Raw genomic sequence first — 21,911 nt, forward strand, 5'->3', positions numbered from 1 at the left:
TTTTTTAAATGTTCGTTGAAGTCCAAGAATGGCCCGTTTTTTTCCTATACAATTGTTTTCCAACTAAAATGTAGTATTGGTATTCAATAAAGTTCATATTAAATTACAAACACTCACTGTTGTCAAAGCAATGTAGGTGTATTCCTAACGTCGAAGTCAAAACAGTATGCAACAAAAGGTGTTTCGGAAAAATAGATCCTCCAAAGCGAACACGCATACTGTTTTGACTCGCGAACTCGACCAAATTGAATAGTCAAAAAATGTAAGATCTATAGATAATTAGTGTAGTTTGTTATAATATTAGCGATAGTTAGTTATAATATTAGCGATATTATTTCTTTTGTTTTAGTTTCGGAACGCGACATAAAATGCATCAGTTTCCACTTCATTATATCTGTCACACAAACCGCGTTAAAAAAATTGTCTTCACTTTAATAATTAATCTATAATATAAAAATTAATCCCTGAATGTCTTGCTAAGCGCAATTTTCGAGAAAAACTGAACCGATTTCGCTAGTTCTATAAAATGGTTCTTACTCCTATATAAACAATTCGTAAACTTATATTATATATGCATATAAAAGAGAGTCGTGTTAGTTAAAAATATTTATAACTCAAAAACGGTTTAATCGATTTGTCTGAAAATTGGTGGGGGAGAAAGAATAGAATCGTCTATCTTAAATGATTCACTACTGTTGAATGAAAATAGAAAAATAAATGATCTAGATATACTCGAAATGACATCACATAATCTTCGGTTGAAAATTATTAAGAGTAATTTAAATTCACCTCAATTATGCAACGGTACACGTTTGGTAATCAAAAATAATTCAAGAACTATCATCGTAGCAACCATTTTGATTGGAAAATTTAATAGAGAAATGTTCCTCTTGACGTTTTCAAATGATACTGTCAGTTATTGTTAAAAATTAAGAATGATCTAGACTAGAAGACCCCGTCCATACGTACAATATATAATATAATTTAGTTAAATTTTACTATATCATATTTTACGGAATTTGAGACTACTAAATTATAAATTAATATGTTTGCATCCAATTATTCCGGCAGTGCCTTGTTGTCAACCGCCTTACATATGTCGATTATATTTGCGGTGGCAGACACCATGGCGTATGCGTTATTACAATTACACAGATGCATTTGTAAATAAATATGTAAATACGTAAATTATTGAACGCGCGTGTGTCTTTCGCTAAATGTGAATAAGTAACACAAAAGTGAGCAGGCAATTTTTCTATTAGAGTTTATGTCACACTCAACGTAAGTACTAGACCACAAAAGACCAAAAACAAGCACTAATGAGATATGATTTGTTCTAGCAAAACAAAATACAAAACATGACAGTTGTACAAGTATGTGGAAAGAAGGTATTATGTAAAGCTTGCTGGGTATATATGAGTAACGTATGATATCTCTTGTATAGCGATATATCGGAACAAATGTGTGCTCGACCATGTCAGGAACACGGCTTATGCGAGGTCTAGGAATGGTTACCTTGACAGTTTTGTTACTGTGTGATTCTCATCTACTTTAACCAAGAGGCTGCTTGAGTGCTGAACAAAGCATACACCGGAGCGAGGCTAAGCCATTGCACTTCGACTAAGTTGACCTTCGCGATTACTTCTATTGCCAAAAACTCGTGAGTACAATTTTAACCACGCCCACTTTTTTAAAAAATTTAAACCGCAAATGCCCTCTCTAATGTGATCCTGTATCTTATTGTGGGGCTTAGTAATGGCAATCTGTTTGTTTGATTAATGGCATTTTGTGGGCGTGGCAGTGATCCGAATACTCCCATCTGTAATACCGACCAAGAAACATGTGTACCAAGTTTCATAAAGATATCTAAATTTTTAATCAAGATACAAACAACTGTTAGTTGAACAAAACTATTATACTCCGTAGCAACATGTTGTGACAGTATATTGAGTGAAAATGAGGCGTCCCCTGTAACGCAGTAAAGTCGAAGTCAAGAGAAGATACGTTTAGTGTTGATTCGGAGATTATATTTTACGTGTTTAAGTTTACAATTTCGCGGAAAACGTATTTGCATGCTCCACAATGATAACAACAATTTTAAACTAATTTCATAGGGAGAGATGAGGTAGCGATCCCCAGTACTTCCACTGGTTTCAGAAGATTAAGAGGGAAAACAGCTCAATATTATTATGATTACAGAGCACGAAAGCGAGCAGAGATGGAAAGTTATCAAATACGGTAACTAGTAACCTGTGTACAAGTTCTGAGATTTAATGTTAATTCTTGTAGAAGTAACGTTTCAAAAGCAAAGCCCTTTGCGAAATTTGCATATTAGATAAACAAGTATTCGACTTTATTAAAAAAGACATTTCGATAGTATTTAATTGTCAAAGTCTTCGTGCACACGCCAATGATTTTACCGATCGAGTCTTCCGAATACGAATATTTTGATGTTATCAGGAAGCTTTAGAAGCGATGAAGAACCTCCTGTACAAGTACCAAGTTTTGAATTTGTTGTGAGATTTTAATATAATGAAATTCAGGTGTTGCCATCTATCGTAATGTATGTCGAAAAAAAATAAAAATTTGTATTTTTGACATATTGAAGTTTCACTTTTTCCACGCGGAGGGACTACACGCACCCTGTTTTAATTTTTGTTGTAATTTAAGTAGAGGTCAAGCATGAAAATAGTAAAACTAGTTAACAATGTAAAAAAAAGTTGTCTAAAACTTGGTAACATTGAAGAAAGCGGTTTTCGAATACTCTCTTGTATCGAATTCAACGCGCTAATTTTGGTGTTGCTTTTTCATGTAAATATTTTGACATGAGAGCAGGAATGAGCAATGTTATCAAGCAAAGAAATAGAGAGTATTAGCTAATGACAGGTATTTGAATTGTCGGCCTTACTGGCTAAATTATATATACAATAATATAAAATTTCTAATATTTTAAAAATTGGATCATCTTGAAAATGTGTCCTATTTTTTTTTGCCTGCCCTTTTGAAAACTAAATGTAAATGTATATCTGTTGGCACCCGCTGGAAGTTGGTGTTGCCACACTTATAAAACTCACTAATCGAAAACTCATTTGAACATACGATAATCAAATATCTGCTGCACTGCCTACGGGAAAGAGCTTCTCAGAAAACCATTCAGGTTTTTGAAGTCGGCCCATCATTTCTCAGAACAGAGGAAAATGTTCTGTCAAGCTTATAAGAAATATGTAGGTGCCAAAAAAACAGAAGGGAAGGTCAAAGTTCGGAAGTAACCGAACAGCTAAGAGAATTATTGACTCAATTTTACCCATTTCTGGCACAAAGGCATGCTGTTATCACAAAAATATTTTCCCGAATTTTAATACTAGAACTCATAGACTAACTGATAGGTTTGGTAAAAAATCAGCCATCATTTAGTGTTTGGGTCCTTGAAAAGTTATAGTCCGATTTCGACAATTTTTGAGCGTTAGATTAAATACTTTGTGTCCTCAAAGATGTACAAAGTTTGGCCCGAGTTCGCCCATTTTTACAGTGAATGATAGAAATGGATGGGCAACCTCACCTGACCAAATTTGGTTGGAGTGGTCCAGTTGTCAATGAAATTTAGGATTTCATCTAAAAATGGGTGGTGCCACGTCCATTGTCTAATTTTTATACCGGTTGCCGTAAAGCCCTGCTCTGCCATTTTGGCTGTGAAATTTAATGTTTGTGGCTCTTCTATTCAGTAAGTTATCGCATTAATTTTCCACATACTCGTAATTGGTTGGTGATTATTATTTGATTTCTTCCATTTTCACAATGTATAAAGTAATGCACAAAAGACTTCTTCTCGACAAGTTTGGTTGAGATAGCTTCAGTGGCTTCTTAGATATGTACATTTAACCATTTAGAACAAAACTATTATATTCCGTGCAACATGTTGCGAGAGTATAAAAATAAATTTAAATTGTATCAACGTTCAATATTTGATCAAAAATGATAATATCGCTAGGCGGCGCTGGCTTATAAAAATTTTAATAATAGCCTGAGATTATTTGTGTTATAGTTTGGGTGCTAAAAATTCTTAAATTTATAAATTTAGAAAAAATGTTAGGTTTATTATTTGAAAAACATTGCAACTTATTAAAATATCGGTCAATTAACGCTCAGAGGAAATGAAACACAAAGTCGTTATGAAAAGACCACGAAGAGCAAAAACAAGTACAATAAATGCTAAAATGTCGCAGAGCTTCGAATATATTGTTATTTGCCTTAAAACTTCGATTGAAAGGGCTAGATTAATCAAAGGTGTGTCAACGGTTGTGTGGAAAACACTACTTTTATGATACATATGTACATATAATATACCGCCAAATGGTATATTGTATATACAAGTATATAAATAAATAGATATATAAACGTTTAAAGTTAAGTAAACAAAAACGTGAGAAAGACTAATGACGATAAAAACAAAAGCTTAAAATTAATGTAACAGCTAAGGAAAATGCACAGAAGAAAGAGAAAAGTAAAGTAGTGACGGACAAAAACTAAGTGAAGACAAGTAAGAAAGTGCTAAGTTCGGGTGTGACTGAACATTTATAATCTTGCAACTTGCAAGAATCAAATACAACAACTTCTGGTGTTGACAATATTAAAAAATGTAGCAAAAGGGTTGAACTTCATTGTTCATCGTAATCGTGAATGGAGTACAATAAAATGGTATCACACTAACTTATTTTGAAGGTCATGGACTCCCCTAGTTTTACTAATATATTTTAATTGCCTCAACGAAAATTATACCAAAATCGTGTTTAAATGAGATCTATTTGATATAAACTCAACCCAAGAGGCTAAATTTAATATATTGAGTTAATATAAAAAACGTCAAACAAAGCTTCGGAAATCATTATATTAGGGATAGAAAGTTTAGACCAAGACTAATTTCATTTATATTGAATGCCTAACCATTAATAATATTTTATTGGTAAATGTAAACATATAATATATATGGAGTCAAGTCAGCCGGACCTTTCAAAATCCTGAATAACAGTTAAATGGGCGCTAGGGGCAGGTTTTCAATCGATGTTTTCCATTTCATTCGCAAAGATACACTGGTCTACAAAAAATACGTTTACTTAATTTAATATAACTACCACATTGGCCGATATATGTGGTATCAGATCAACTGGAAGTTCGAAAATCTTTATATTGGGTACATGGGGGCTAAGGGAAGTATTGACCTGATTCAACCTATTTTTGACATAAGGGTATTTTATTATCGAAAAACCTTTTCCCCCAATTTCAATGACATATATCAAAGATTGACCGATATTTTTGAATAAAAGTCATCACACGCACTGGGGCCCAAAAATTCGACATGTGGGGGCTTGAGCAATTACGGTCCGATTTTGACAATTTTAAGACCTGAGATGTCATATCTCAAAGTTACTATTTATGCAAAGTTTTATCCGAATATATTCATTGGTACTTGATTTGAGTATTGGATATTGAAGGAATCATATGGAATTTAAAATTGTGCTATATGGAAAATAGGCATGACTTCAGTCCGATTCCGTCCACTTTCAAAATATAATTTAAGATCGTCAGAGTTATGTTATGTTTCAAATTTGGTTGAAATACGTGGAGTAGGTACGGAGATATGTGATTTCACCTAAATATGGGCGGTGCCACGTCCATCGTATCATTTTGACCCCGGCCCTTATATGATCTTCATGTATTAACCTGGGCATTAAAATTAATGTTATTGGTGCATTTAGTTATTGATTTATTGCGCTTTTAGTAGTTTTTAACAAAACTATTAAATGGGAAGAAGACGGGGTTATAAGTCGATTTTATTTTCACACTGCCGGTACGGGTCTTTACAGGAATTTTACTAAGAGAATTTGGTTATTGTAGCTTTAGTCGTTTAGGAAATATGTACATTCAGCCTATTAGAAGGGGGACCACGCCCACAGGTTCATTTATATATGTATCGATTATTTTTAGGTTAAACAAACAACCGTTGGGTGAAAAAAACTATTATACTTTGTAGCAACATGTTGCCAGAGTACAAAAATTGAAAAATAAGACAAATTGATGTTACCACATTTGCCAAAAGCAGTATATATCTTTTTTTGGCTCGGAAAATTAAAATAATATTTATGCACGTAGCTTATGCTAAATATTATATATAGTTGGTATATACGCATGCTTGTGTGCTGACATTTTGGCGCAATTGCTAACTTATTATTTTTTCTCGACTCGCTCGTCATTAATAAGCTTAAAATTATACAAGTATTAACATATTGGCTGTGAATATGTCGTGAGCCCTTTGTTTTGGTAATTTGCCAGCAGAAATGGTAGAATAAAACACCCAGCAGAAAATGATTTACTCAAACGAAAAGCGGATACTAATAAAATAGTAGTTCAGGTTGTAGTGACTCTCATGTCACGGGTCGGCGCTGCAAATTAAAGCGGTGAAACGTTAAAAATTAAACCAAAAAAGAAATGGTTAGAAAGAAGATAGTTGTGTCATTTGGAATATTGTCAAACCCTTCGGCTTTAATTTTAGCAATAAAAGTTCTTCCTTTAAATCCTTCTGCTCTTCTGAAGAGGTTAGTTGGACGTTCTTTTTGAAGGATAATATCACTACAAATAGGCAGATAAGTTTGACGAAAAATGTACCCGTTGTTTTGTACTTAATATATGTATTAGAAAATGTGTTATTCAAATACATAAAGTTTTCAATATTTTTTTTGAAGATATGTGAATTATAAGACATGAAAATCACTGAAAAATTATTGAAAATCATCACTTAATAAATTATTATGCTATTCCCTGTAGAGAATCTTCCACTAGTCCTTATTTACAAGGGTGGTTCGAGAATTATTTAGCCCAATGAACTCAAATTTCTGCACGGCGAACTTTTGATAGTTTAGAAGCAAAACGAAGTTATACGGAACAAAATCTGATGTATACGGTGTAGTCGATTTAAATCACAACATTAGTAGCGATATAGTTCGAATATGGTGGTCATCATATTTTCGGTCGAAAAAACTGACTTCCCTTCCTTTAAAATAGGTTCGGCGGGTGAAGTCCACTTGTTTCGATCGTTCCGTGCTCTCTGCTGTGTACCTCGTTACGGCTTCGGCCACAAAACGAAGTAGAAACGAATTAGGCTTAAATAGCGTTTCACACTTCTGTCAAATGGTCGCTTGGTTAAGCTTGTTTTCCGAAAGGCGTAAACATGGAATTCATCGCACCGATAGATGTCTCATCCAACATTCCACGATATGGCCCTCATGGTTTCTGGAGATTCCTACTGTCACAGTTAACACGCGCACTTAATCGGTGGCCTGTCAATACGAGATTTTTGTAATGTGATCCTCAATGGCAGCCGTTTTGGGGATAGCTAGATACAGCTCATTAAAAAACGTCGTACTACTACTAACTCGTTAAAACAACTTATGATGGTCGCCATCGAAAGAGTGGAGTCACCGGGTACAATATTCAAACGATTTTTGATTCCAAGGTGCGATTCGCTTTCCAATCGATATTGCTCTTTTCTCAGTTTCCTAAAATTTGCGGATATGCCCGCTTCCACATGAGGTCAAAAGTATAATGCTGATGGATTCGGTGCGACTGACATTTAGACAGTAATCGTCTATGAGAATGTACTACGCTATAGTATTTTCTATTCGCTATAGTATGACGCTATCGGGTGGTGAGGCTCAGTCATTATCAGACCACTCTCCTAGACATACACACATACATATATTATTGTGTGTAATAACAGTACATGTACACGTGTGACTGTATACGACATGTTTGAGAATTTGTGCTAAATTTAATTTAATACTCATTTTAAATATTGTCGGCAGCGACCAATTGTACCCTTTTCTATCGCCAACCCTCAGACATTTCACTCAACTACAGAGAGGATCGCAGTGCATTCGCACAATCATAGATTTCTACATATGTATGTAGATTATGTTCTCCATCTGCAAAAATTACCTCCACAACTTAACCTCAACGGCTTAGCGTTATACCCACCGCTTCGACCACAAAATCGAGCAGTTCCGTCAGTCAGCCAGGCATATTTTCGTTCGATTCGCTCGCAGTTACACTTCAGCGCGATTTGGTGACAGTCGTTATCGTCGTCGTCGTCGTAGTTCGTTAAACGCATTCATTTGCTTACAGCTCAGGCAATTTGCTAAGCACTTTCTTGCTCCGATCCGTTGTTACAAAACACGCAGCGTTAATTTTACCACACGCAGCCCTAAAGCGACGCCAATTTTCGCATTTGATTGGCGCGTAATTTCTCACCGTTTGTTTGTTTTGATAACGTGTGCGTAAAAATAAATTTCTAACACACGTAAGCACGTCATATTGTAAGCAAGTGGAAAATTAACTTTCTTAAATTGCGTGTGGTTCGATCGCCGGTTGTGAGTTTTTTTATTCTTCAAACAGTGCGGCAAAGCGCCTACTTTAAAGCGAAAAGTCTTTTGGCGCGCATCATTTCGACGCTGGCAACCTCAGTGTATGTCCTGTTAACTGGAACTTAAGATTTTCCAAAGCGAATCTTGTGCATCATTGTGGTTAAGTAAAGCTTTTCTTCGACTGAATTCAAAGGTTAGTTTTAGCGCGGCAGAAGAATTATAATTCTTCTGTTTGCAATTAAAGCAGTTTTGAAAACATTGCGGTCCTTAGACATGAAAATTTTATTTAAGGAAGGATTCGCTCAGTCTATAGTCCTCAAAACTAGCTTAACGTTGACTATTCATTCTAAAGGAGAAGTAAAGAAAAAAGGCTACAGACTTTGCTAAATATGAATTTGGATGTATAAAAAATTTGTATATTGACACTTTAATACAAAATTGCGGCTACTTTGCAAATCTTCGGAATAAACTGTTTCAAGAGGTCCTTGACGGTTGACGGAGATTTTAGAAACACGTACCATCTGCAAATAGAATTGAAGACTGCATAAGACTTACTAGTAATGTACATATGTTTTTAGCTAAACAAAAATTTTTCGCAAAATGATGTACTTTTAAAGTTTAAATATTTTCCCAAAAACACTAGCAGTAAATTCTTTGTAACATATAATATAATAATAATATTACTATGAAGTAACAATTAAATCTTCAGTCTCCAGTACTGTCGTCGACCGATGAAAAATGCAGTTTCCAGAAAACATGACAAAATTTTTTCAATATTCAGCCATATGATAATGATTTTGCGGTCATGTTTACACTTCAGAGAAAAACATTAAAATTTTTTGTGAATCCTAAACTGGTTTGATCGACTACAACCATTTCCATAATCAAGTTTATATAATTTCGAGGATATAAAACGAATTGAGATGTCAAAATGTTCAGATAAAATCTCAAAATGGAAACAATTGTCCTAACTCTTATTTACTTCGAAAACTTTAACGACATCGAAAGCCGTAACGTCTTTATTGTCTGGTATTCCATTTCAGTTTAAAATATTTATCGTGTCAACACTTTAACGGTAATTGCATGTCGTCGATATTAGCAACAATGCATGTTCCGAAGAAAATTATAGATCCATGTGTTTAACTCTCCGTCAACTGTGCACAATAGTGATCTAACCGACAACTCTATTTATTACCTTTTTTGTGTTGGGATTCTGGAGCAAAAAAAAAGTTTTTTAAGTGCAACTTGTACTTCTTGAAGTTCGCATGCCATACTAAAAATATATGTTATGAAAATTCAAAAAAAATTTTATAGAATGGCCTTAATTAATATTTAAAAGCCTAAAGACCACATAGGTGCCAGTAGGTCTGTTCCAATTTTTTTTTCGTGTATGAGTATGACCAAAGCAAAATTTAGCTGCTTCAATCAATTTTATTTTGAAAAAATTCAATGCTTGATACTTAAATTAAACCCAATAACAATTTTGTTATATTTGTATTGTGTTGTTGCAGTAAAATCTCTACAACGGCTACAGCGGTGCAAAGAATCTTGAAGTTGTTGATGCAACTGCAGCACAAATTACTGCGGAAACTAGTCAGTCTGAGCTCAGTGGCGATACGTTAGTTTCACTAAAACCTCGTTCTGTTCAAAAGTATTAGAAGCGTATTCTAGCAACGAGAGTGTCAAGAGAACGCGAACATTATAAATAGAACGGTTTTATCAGTTGACTTGCTTTTGAAAGAAGCGACCCATAAAGAGAAAAGGCAAGAGCAAAACCACAGCGTAAGGTGCTATACCGCAATTATCTTCACTTTTATTCGTAGAGCTGCAAAAATTGCGAAACTGGGTCAATTGTGGTTAGTCGTTAAAGGTATGTGGCAGCATAATATATTTTTCTATGTTGATTAAAGTGGCGTAAATGTGTACAAGAAGGAAAGAGAACGTCTTCTAATTACTCTGCTAATATTAAATATTTGGAAATAAAACGAATATCTTACTTTACGAATATTTTGAGACAAATTGGTCAACCCGATACAACGTAATCTTAAAAAAGGGTATTGCAAAGTTATGTACCAGAACCAGTAATATTTATATCCTTTGTTTGTTATTATGAAATAAAGTTTACAATATTATACTAATACATAACGAAAATAATTATCGTGAACTTTTAAGGACTATCGTATGAGAACGCTAATAATTTGCCCTAACTTTCATCTTGAAAGAAAAAGGAATAGAAAGCATGTGTTTTGGCAATACTTCTTGAATGGGGTGCATCATTTTACTGGTGCAATGTCGACGGAGTTTAGGAAGACATTACTTGGCCGTTGACTATGCTGGGAAAGATTTCCCATAACACTGATCTAGCCATAGTTTTACATCAATGGAGTTTTTTTTACTTCTTTTCCATTGTTAACAAAAATAGAATCGCTTTAAGACCAATAACTTGAAAACGAAACTAACTTAGTTTCAAAATTGACATCAATTTTATTATCCGTGATACAATCGTTGTACATCAATTTCACCAATGTTTGTTAGATTGCTACTCCTTGTCAGACCTTCTATGTGACCAATATCGACAAACTCTCTTACTTTTTGAACCATTACTAATTCAAACCATTCAATGAAACTCATATTTTGTAAGCATCGGTGAAGTACTTTCTGAATTTCAACGGAATAAAAAAACAATTCTTCAAATTTGTTTGATCATTGTATTTGTAATATTAGTACACATATATTTTAACACAAACTTATGTTTATTTCATCATAAATTAGAAATGCGTCCTACTTATGGCGTTTTAAAGGAATAATATTTCAGGTTGATGATGTTTTACAAATTTAAACGTAGCAGAAGATTTTAGTATGTGTTCCAAGTGTAAAATAGTTTTAACTTAATAATACTACAAAACCTTTTAATAATATAGTTATTCAGAACAGCTCGTTTCCTAAAAATGTGAAAACTTTTATGGAGGAAAAGGGCGATCCCTGTGAAAACATCTAAAATAATTTTTTATTGTCGCATGTATACATGTATACATATGTATACACATAATTTGTTCTATAATGTAGAACTATTCAAACACGAATGTAAACACCACTTCTGATTTTTTTTGTTTCTCAACATTCCCATTGAGGTCATTGCAAATCGATATAATCAAAGTTATACTTGTAAATTCAAAAGTAAACTTACCGTGTAAGTTAAATAGCTTAGTCAGCTGACATTCCCACTCGTTTTCGAAAGAAGGCGGAAAATATGAATATTGCAATTAAAATTGCGCGTCATTTATTTTTTGTTTAAATTGTTAATTCAAAGAAATCAATATCAACTGCTCCCTTGTGTGTTCTATAAATAATATAGTATTTCTGCGGCTATATTATTATTTGAAAATTACTAGTTTATTGACATAAACAAGTCGCAGTTAAGTGTTGTTGCTTTGAGGGTTGAGAGTGTGTAGTCGAAAAGAATAGAGTGTTAATTTTTGTATATTTAGCATTTTATTATTGAACGAATACGAATTATAGGTGAAGTGATTTTCATACCTTTCGACAGGTGGTTTTGGAATTTTGAAATTTTAAAAGTAATTTTAAAATAATTAGTTATTTTACTTTCTGTTGATCATTAAAAATATTGGTCCCAAGAAATGTAATGAATATAATTAGTTACTGTCTGAATATGGAAGCTTTCTTTTGCATGAATATTAAGTCTGTATTATTTTGTAAACAGAGTGTCAAAAGAATTTTTGAGTATAACTAAAACTTAATGTTCTAGAATACCATATATAATATGTAAAAACATTGGCAATCGCTCAGAAGTCAAAACAAGTTCTCCATTGTTTTGTTTTAATACAAATCGATATTATCTATATTATTATAACGAACCTTACTTGTTTAGAAATCGCTTTAATTATTTTACCAACCTTTCTGAGCTCGGTTTTTTTTAGACATGTGGTTAGAAAGAATTACAAAAGCGCATATAATTGGCCAAGCATTTAGCTTTATTATAAAGATATGCTCTTATGTTTTAAAAATGATTTCGAGCAAGTGGCCGCCGCGTTTGGTTTGAATTAATTCCAGTCGAGTGACTCAATTTTCGACCTCTTTTTGTATCAACTGGGGTCTTATGTCAGCAACAACGCGCCGAATATTGTCTTCCACGGCGTCAAACGTCTCGGGCTTTTATGCGTAGACAAACGAATTGACATAACCCAACAAAAAATAGTCTAGCGATGTTAAATCGCGCTATCTTAAAGGCCACGTTGCAGGCGCGCGGCGTAAGATGATGCGCCCGCCAAAATGATGATGATGATTAAATTTCGTTGGCTGTAGGGCATGTAGGGACCAATGATTCCCTCTGCCCATAGAGCATACAAATCAGTAACTCTTTGAGAATGTAACGACGTCTCAACAATGGTTTGTGGATTATCATCATTCCAAATGCGACAATCTCTGCAAAACTTAATTGAAATGTTGCGCGCGATGGCGGATGAACTCATTGGGTCTTCTTCGATACTCTGCTCCACGGCAACAACAGCGTGCGCACTGTACGGCGCCTCTGAGGATGCGTATTAGAGTAAATGTGGTGTGAAACCGATCCATGGTTGTTCGAATTACCGACTCTGCTGATTATGTATGTCAACCGGATATTGGACTTACTTTCTTTGGTAATTTTTGGAAAAACTTAATATTTATAATTATTATTGTGGCACGTGTGGGTAATTTCTCATCCATTTACCTTTTAAATATATACTAACGAATTTATCTGAAATATTTCAACTGTCAGTAGGTGCAAGGCGCTTTAATAAATTACTTTGCCATATGACAAATAGAGAAGCATCATCGAATAATATTTTTGTTTTGTTTAGTTATTCAAACGCCATACGTTGGTAAAAGTCATGCGATTCACAAATGGGCACTAATTTGCGAAGACGTAGGCAAAATCAAAGAGCAAAGCAAAAGTCGATGTCAGAAGAGATTAATAACAATTAAAACTATTTTTAATTATTTGCAAGCATCTAAATGTAATTTCAAATCTGTAAATAAAATGCTATGCAATGTGACGGCTACTTAATTTTGTTGTACAGGGTGACACATAATGATTCAACGATTAGATTTATGATATTAATAAATTGTGTAACTTAAGTTATTAATAATCGATTGTAAATGGAAAATAATTGTTTTGGCTTAAGCTCCCTTCCTTTTTTTTTATGTTCAAATTCAATGAATGAAATATAAAATCAACTATTGAGGTTGTGATATCTGAATAGAACATGCTAAGCTTATCAAAACTTCACAAGTGATTGTTTAGTAATTAATTTTCTTAAAATTGAAGATTTTTATACGAATGGGTATTAATATTTTATTTAAAAATTGAACACATATTATTTACAAAGGAAATACCTCAATTGAACCATAGAACCTCATACAAAAAATATAAAAAATCGATCTAAACCACTTAAACTCGGTATAGGGGATAACATAGTGGAGCTGATTATGCAATTTTAAATAGAAATTTGACCCTCGATCGTATTATATTGATGCGAATATTACATAGAAATCGATTAAAGAATACGAAAGCTAATATTTGGGTAGAGAAAGGTTAGCTATTACTGAATGGCAGAGTTGTCAATCAATGTTTGATTTTAATGGGTTATTCTCCGTTATTCCGGTTGCTACAAATTTAAAAAACGTAGCATACTTTTTTTGACATTTGTAAATGATTCAACAACACAACGCTCCAAACAAGAAAAAAAAATTTGGAAATATTGATAAATGAAATGCTGCTATAGTACTAACTAAAAGGAACTTAACAAATATTATTTTTCCATGAATTGCGATCTGAAAAAAGTATTTAATTTTGAACTTTCTTTCAGATTTTTCTTTAAAAAACAGTAAAACTTTTAAAGTTTTTATAAAACATAGTTATTACGATAAAAATATAATAAAATAGAGAATACTCATTTTTAAAGAAGTAGTTTCGAGAAAAAATAAAGCTTTATCTTCAAAAATAGTAATTATTCTTGAAAGGTGAATCTTTGAAATTCAGAATAAAATGATAATTTTTCACATTTCTAAGATAGAATTGCAACCTAATTAGCACCAATAGTATAACTATAAAAGTTCTTTCAGCATTTTATCCATTATTTTCATCACTATGAGCAATCACTGAATTACTTTGTTTATTTCTTAAAACAACATTTTGGAAAAAAGAAAAGTGATTATATTTTGGACCTTACTGTTTAGGGCCTTTGGAAAAACTATCAAACGGTAAAAGTCTGTGCCTAACTGTAACGGAGAACTGGGATGAAAAATTGTAAATGAAGGTCAGCCAACTTCACGAGTGAGTATGGTTTTGTCATCGCTTAATCGCTATTGATGGCGGAACTGGCACGCACTCGTTGTGACTACTTTCGCATGAAGGATTCGCTAAAGCGTGGTCCAATATTTTCCTCTCAAAGTACAAATAGTCTTTAATCGCCATCTCCTTTAGTCGAAATGCACGGACCTAGTTATTCGCAATAAAAGTAGGTGGGATGTACATGTTAATTAGTGCTTAAAGACATCTTCATAGGTTTTAGTGTGAATAAAGCATAAGCAAGAGAGCTTGAGTTAATTGTATGCACAACTAGAGCATATGTGCCAGTTCAGCTTATTTAAATTGAATGTCTAAGTTTATAAAAAGATATAAAAATGAAATATAGTCCATATGATACCCCTGATATGTAGTAATATTCAGCGAAAATTAAACTTCATCTTTCACAGCGAACTATCCAGAATGTTATATCTATAGGTAATTTTATTGGCATTTAGGCAATGGCATTGGCAAAATTCTCGATCAAACACTGACACAACAATTTATGGATTTTATCGAATTATTATATTAAATGATGCTAGCTACATATGTAAATTCCTTCAACAAACCACCCAGATGGTTTATATATGAGTACGGCAAAAAACGGTTTGAGATGTCAATCATATTTAGTGGATCAATAAATGTCATCCGAAATGAAAGCTTGTCACTCAAACTATTGGTGTATTTCATGTACTTCAAATAACTATAATTGTCAATATTCTAATAAGCAACAGATGGAGTGTGCCGGTAAAAATAACAAAAACATATGCATTAAATGTTGTAAGCTTTTGAAAAGAAATAAAATGTTAATTAACAGCAGCGTCAACATGCGCGAAATATGCTTACTTGAAAAATTCATATATTGGGTTATATACTATAATATAATATTATATTGCAACGTAGGCTCTTAATCCAACTGCACTAGTTAACTGTTTTTTTTTTCGAAAGCAAAGTGAGGCAAAAACAAAAAAAAACTTAACCTTCGGTTGCACCGAAGGTATAATACCCTCCACAAATACAAAGTTGTTCCCTAGAACATCTTGATTCGGATTATTCAGCTTGTATGACAGAAGTATGCTATAGTGATTCGATCTGAACAATTTCTTCGGAGATTCCCTTAATGCTTTAGATAATAATTCGTTCCATGAAGATATCTCGTTAAATGAAAAAGTTTTTCGTACAAGAACTTGATTCCGATTGTTCAGTTTGTATACCAGGTATATGCTATAGTGGTCCTATATCGGCCATTCCGACAAATAAGCAGCTTCTTGGTGAGAAAAGGTTATATGCTATTCGCGTATATACAAACGGACGGACAAACGGACATGACTAAATCAACGCAACTAATTATGCTGATCATTTATTTATATGTATGTATATTTTTTATATGGTCTCCGACGTTTCCATCTGCGTCTTAAAAACTTTGTGGCAAACTTAATATACCCTGTTTAGGGTATAAATATGAAAATAAGTAGGTATGACAGTTAGCACTGGATTGCTATAAATTCAACGTTCTAAGCTTATACTTTCTGCATAAAAGCTCTGCACGTGCTCACATCGATTGCTCTGTTGAGTTTATCCTGCTAAGAGAGCGCCGTCTATAAAAGCCAGACCGTGAGGATAGTTACTCTCATTCGGTTTTGCCATTTTGACTTGGACGGAGTTGGTGCGTTTTGCGAACCAAAATTTTTGTGAAAATAATTACTGTGAACATTTTTTTAATTACACAGTCGGAAAAACACTGAACCGAGGAAAAAACTGTCGGGAAATTTAAAGCAAAAAAACCTTAATTTAGAATTATAAAGAAAAAACTGCTTTAAGTGGTTCAAATCAGACAATAAATAGCAAAGTGTCGAAGGACTAGACGGTGCAACGCCCTTTTGTGTACCCACAAATCAACTGAGAAGTGCAAATATACTGATTTGGCCAACACTTGACACAGATTAATTGTGCAGGAGAACTGAAAATCGATTTTTTCGTCGGAAAATTTGGGTCCAGTGATATCAAGTGAATGCTAAGTAATTTCTTTTACTAACTCTAAAAGAAATTTACAAAAAACGCGAATTTAATATTGTGACGAGTGCATTTCTTGTTGCAGCTTCTCATAACTGCCCAAGTACTGTGTCAATAATTTTTTGAAAGATTTTTTTCTACCAAGAATAGACACTTAAGTTTGTTTCACTTTAAACTTTCACTTCGAGTGTTTGTTAAAGCTTTCTAAATAATTTTCTACTAAGTTTTCAAACAAACCACAACAACGGAGCTAATACTAAAATTTCAACTGCTACTAGACGTACCGGACGAGTCCGCCTATACCACTGGGCGGCATTCACGTCCCAAAAAAACTATTCCGCATCGGTAGCCGTACAGTTTTGAAATACGCCATACACGCGTTATGTCAATTAACTGTTAAGTTAGCAACATCAATTGAATATAGCTCCGGAATCAATGGCGTACTTAATCAATATACTTAAATTTAATGTGAAATATTTAAAAAGTAATTAATAATCGTCGTATATACCTATATATAATCCCATAATAGTAATTGTAATAATAATAGACTGTTCACTGACGCACAAAGTAAAAGCAGTTTCAAAACAAAAAAAAAATCCTTTCCCAAAAAATAAGAAAAAAAAATTATAATAATTAAACACGCAATAAAACGAAAATAGAAACCTTTTCCCCCACTATGGATCAATAAACAATTACCTTAATAGCCAACAACAAGCCAAAGCCAAACAAGAAAACAAAGAAAAATTGTAATTAGAAAAAAGCAAGCACAAAAACCACCAGCCGGAAAAACCGACATTATCGATTGCTCCAGCGTAAATAGTGCATACACACTTGTGTATCTACATTACCAATAGTAATTCAGTCACTGCGTACCAGTGTCGCTGTGCAAGATTTAGATTTTTCTTTTCGGAAACCTCTTTACCCATTTCTCTCTCCTTCATTACCACTGTACACATTTACGCTCGACGAATAGTGCATCTATCGAAAGTGGCCGATTGGGGCAAAGCGTCCAATTATACAATGGAAAAATCTGAACAATTTTCAGATTATCTCTTTGCGAAAATGGGCCCGCCCAGTAGTACAACTGTTAATGGCACCGAACTGCCACCGAAGACCACGGAACGTAGCGGTGCGCCACGTGAACTCACCGGCTACCGGAAATGGTTGCGGGAGAATCTAATGTTGCTGGTGACGCTGTCGGGTGTATTGTTGGGAGTCATTTTCGGTGAGTTGAAAAATAGTCATAACTGCTTAATATATCATTATTTTACTATACTTTTAAACTTTGATAGGTTTAGCGATTTTTCAGGAAAATTTAAACCATTTAAAAAAAAAAACTTTCAAATACAAAAATATGAATAACATAGAAATATGCACGAAAGTATTGCAATTGCCTTAAATTTGTTATATTGTAAAATCTAAACTAAGTAATAATAAGCTAAGGGATATTTCGCATTAAGTTTTTAATTCATTTTAGCCCACTACTGTAAAATTTAATTTCTTTTATCAATTTGCATGATTTCAATTTTTTAAACTGCTGCACACTAAAAAAATTGTATACTTTTTTTAGTTAATAATAATTCATAATTTCATTCAAACTTATATTCAATTACAGTTAGAATTTATTTTGATTTTCATTTTTATTGAAATAAGCATTTTAATTAGGTGGCAACCATACTCAAAATATACTCTTAACATAATACTCTTTGTATCTTTTTTTGATGATTTTAAAATCAGCTAACAGGTTACCAAGGAGTTTATATCACGAAAGGTGGAAAAAAATTGCAACACGCTACGTCATCAATGAAACGAAATGTCAAATTTTCTTGATAGTTGTTAACAAAGCTTAAATTTTTGTTCATGACGTTAGGAACTAAGGTATTGTTCTGTCAAACGTACACCAAAAACGAGCGGGTCGAAATTCTCTCTTTTTCAATCTTTCGTGTGCCTGCACCAATTACCAGAAGCTCTTTTTGAGTGAATAATTTCTGGGCATTTTTGTCGTTTTATCTCCTCTTATAGTCATCATGACCTGTGATTATTTCTTTTATATTGATAAAATCATTTGTAAAATGGCGTCGGATTGTCGAGAAAATCATGAAATATTTGAGCCAACATAAGCAATAAAATTAGTACCAGACACTTAATATAAATTGCTGATTAAAATTCTTTTGTAGAAATATAAACAAAGTGTGGCCGTAAATACTTAGTTTTTATACCTGTCCCCATTGACAATGTACATATGAGCACAAATCAAAATTGAGGAAATGGTCTCATAGTTCATCAAACTTTTCTTCATGGAACGCCTTGGAATAGTTGATGTTTAGAAAAACACTCATAACCTAAGAAATACGAATACGATATCCGCTAAGTGCCCTCTTTTATTTTTGGAACTAGTTCGCTCTTTATATGTCCACAGTGTTTTCCTAGTTTCAGAAAGTCATGGCATAGTAATTTAATGAAAAAAAAATACTAATTTTATATTTGACTGAAATCATAATACGATACATCATAAGATCATCACATTAATCGAAGGGCAAATAAATAATATATTGCTATTTAAATTCTCTGAAAAGTAGTTTTGGATATGATTCATTCGTTTAATATAATAGCTTGTAATTTGACAAAATAAACCGCAAAATTTAATGTCAAGTAAATCAGTAATTTTCATGTTATATCGCTCTAAGACATTATATATAATACAATATGTAAGTAAGTTCACCTATCGGTTGTTTGTATCATCTAGAACTAATAGGGTTAGATACAGGGTTATATATATATATATAAATGATCGGGATGAAGAAATGCGGTTGACTGTCTGTCCGTCCGTCTGTGCAACTGATAACTTCAGTACAAACTGAAATATCTTTATGAAACTTAGTGCACATGTTTCTTGGTACCGTAAGGTGGTTGGTATTGCAGATAGGCGTAATCGGATAAATTGCTATAACTATGCTCCAAAATAAGATACAAGACTGTTATTTGGTATACAGGATCGAATTAGGAACGGGCCTCTGCAGTTAAAATTTTGTTTCAAAAGTGGGCGTATTGCCGCCCCCTAATAGGTTTTATGAGCTAATCTCCTAAAATGTTAAAGCTATAATAACCAAAATCACTGAGAACAAACTTTAGCACCTCTATCAACAGTGTGAAAATGGGTGAAATCGGGTGACAAGCCCGCCCAATTCCCATACTGTTAAAAACTACTAAAAGCGCGATAAGTCAAGCACTAAACACGCCATCTCTAGGATGGTATGAAATAACTTTATAGAAAGTGCGTTCAAAATTAGACAGTGGGCGTGACACCGCCCACTTTTAGGTGAAAACACATAATCGGTACTTAACATTCTTCTTATATTTCTATATTATAGTGCGAAAATGGGCGAAACCGGATTACAACCACGCCTATTTCCCATATAACACCATTATAAATTCCATCTGATTCTTTCACTTTCCACTATGCAAATCAAGCAACAAAGATTGTATTGGGGTACAAATTTGCGTGAATAATGCATTTAAAGTGTGCCACCTTGTAACCAAAAATTGTCTAAATCAAAACCGGTTCAAGCCCCAAGATACTGAATATGTGGACCCTAAAAATTTTACCAGCTCCCATGTAATTAATATCAGGAATTTCGAACATTCGTCTGACTTTACTCCATATCATTGGTGATGGTATGTGAGGTACCTTAATGAAACAGTGGGAGCATTTTATAAGTCTGTAGCATGTTAGTAGTATGTGGAAAATTGAAAAAATCGGGTTAATACTACCCTCAACCTCCATATACTACTTATAATGATTTCGTTATTCTTCCTTACTTGTTATTCATTTACATTTATCCTAAACTGTTCCCACAAGATGGTGAAGTAAAATTGTTTAACCGTAGAAGTAGAAAGTCAACGATTTGCACGTCATTAAATTTACTAAAAAAAACGGTAATTATCTAAAATGTCTTATTAATTTTGGGTTGCTATCTTAAAACCGAAATGATAGTAAAAATTTCCTACGTGTTAGGAAATTATGTGTTGTAGCCAAGGGGTGTAGAAGTCAAATCACCACCATATACAATACTAAAATGACAAATATAGTTGTACGTGATGGAAGAATTTTGAACTTCGTAATCAGGACACTTCAAATACTCCCACACACAGGCGCAAATTTTTCCCTCAGATTTGTAATTATCTGGCTAAACTCAATAAAAGAAGATCATAATGAGTTGGGCTGTGAATAACTTTATCTCTGAGATATATTAAAATAACAGAAATTTAAAAAAGGAAACAAGAACAAGTAGGGAAGGTAAAGTAATATACGGAATTTTCGCATATATTTTACAATAATTAAAAGCAGGAAGTATTGCATCCATTACTTACAATCACAAGCAAGAACATACACTACTATTAGAAAGATATTATTTCGGAATTTCATTAAGATTTCTTACATATGACCGATAGATGCGCAATAAAATCAACCGGAAGTTAGAAAATATTTATATTAGGTACATGGGGGCTAAGGGAAGTATTGACCCGACTTTACTAATTTTTGGCATAAAGGAATGCTGTTATCACAAAAATATTCTCCCTGAATTTCAATACTAAAACTTACAGACTGATCGATATGTTTGGCGAAAATCAGTCATATGCACTGGTGTCTACATATTTGCTGTCTGCGTCCTTGAGAAGTTATTGTCCGATTCCGACAATTTAAATACCTTGATGATACTATTTGTGCAAAGTTTTACTGTAATGTCATTGATGTTTGATTTGTATACTGTAAAATAAAAGAATCCTTTGGAATTTACAAATTTGTTATATATGTAGTAGGCGTGGTTGCAAACCGATCCCACATCACACACCAAATTTGATTGAAATCGGGCAAGTAGTTCCTGAGGTATAGGATTTCACATAAAAGTGGGCGGGTCCCGCCCGTTGTCCAATTTTTACACCGGCTTTCATAAAACCCTTCCCTGCCATATTGGTTGTGAAATTCAAAGCTTGTGGTTCATTTATTGAGTGAGTTATCGCCCTTTTAGTAATTTTCAACATAATTACTATCATTATCTGATTTATCCCATTTTCACGGTGTAGAAAGAAATTAGCTTTAGTGGTTTTGGATTATATGTACATTTAATGATTTATGG

General features: G+C 33.4%; 1 protein-coding gene across 2 annotated transcripts in view; it reads left to right on the forward strand.

The window, feature by feature from the left end:
* The first annotated feature begins 8,052 nt into the window (after positions 1-8,052).
* Eaat2 (Excitatory amino acid transporter 2) overlaps positions 8,053-21,911 on the forward strand; it is a 50,064-nt gene continuing 36,205 nt past the window's right edge. The window contains exons 1-3 of one of the 2 annotated variants that reach the window (XM_036375814.2): positions 8,053-8,607; positions 9,926-10,284; positions 17,819-17,998. In XM_036375814.2, coding sequence (XP_036231707.1) covers positions 17,836-17,998 — 163 coding nt within the window. In that variant the 5' untranslated portion in view covers positions 8,053-8,607; positions 9,926-10,284; positions 17,819-17,835. Of the gene's footprint in view, positions 8,608-9,925; positions 10,285-16,377; positions 17,999-21,911 lie in introns of those variants that run through there. The other variant, XM_036375812.2, reaches the window with a different exon arrangement.

This window comes from Bactrocera oleae, chromosome 3 (assembly GCF_042242935.1).
Source record: "Bactrocera oleae isolate idBacOlea1 chromosome 3, idBacOlea1, whole genome shotgun sequence".
Classification (NCBI taxonomy): domain Eukaryota; kingdom Metazoa; phylum Arthropoda; class Insecta; order Diptera; family Tephritidae; genus Bactrocera; species Bactrocera oleae.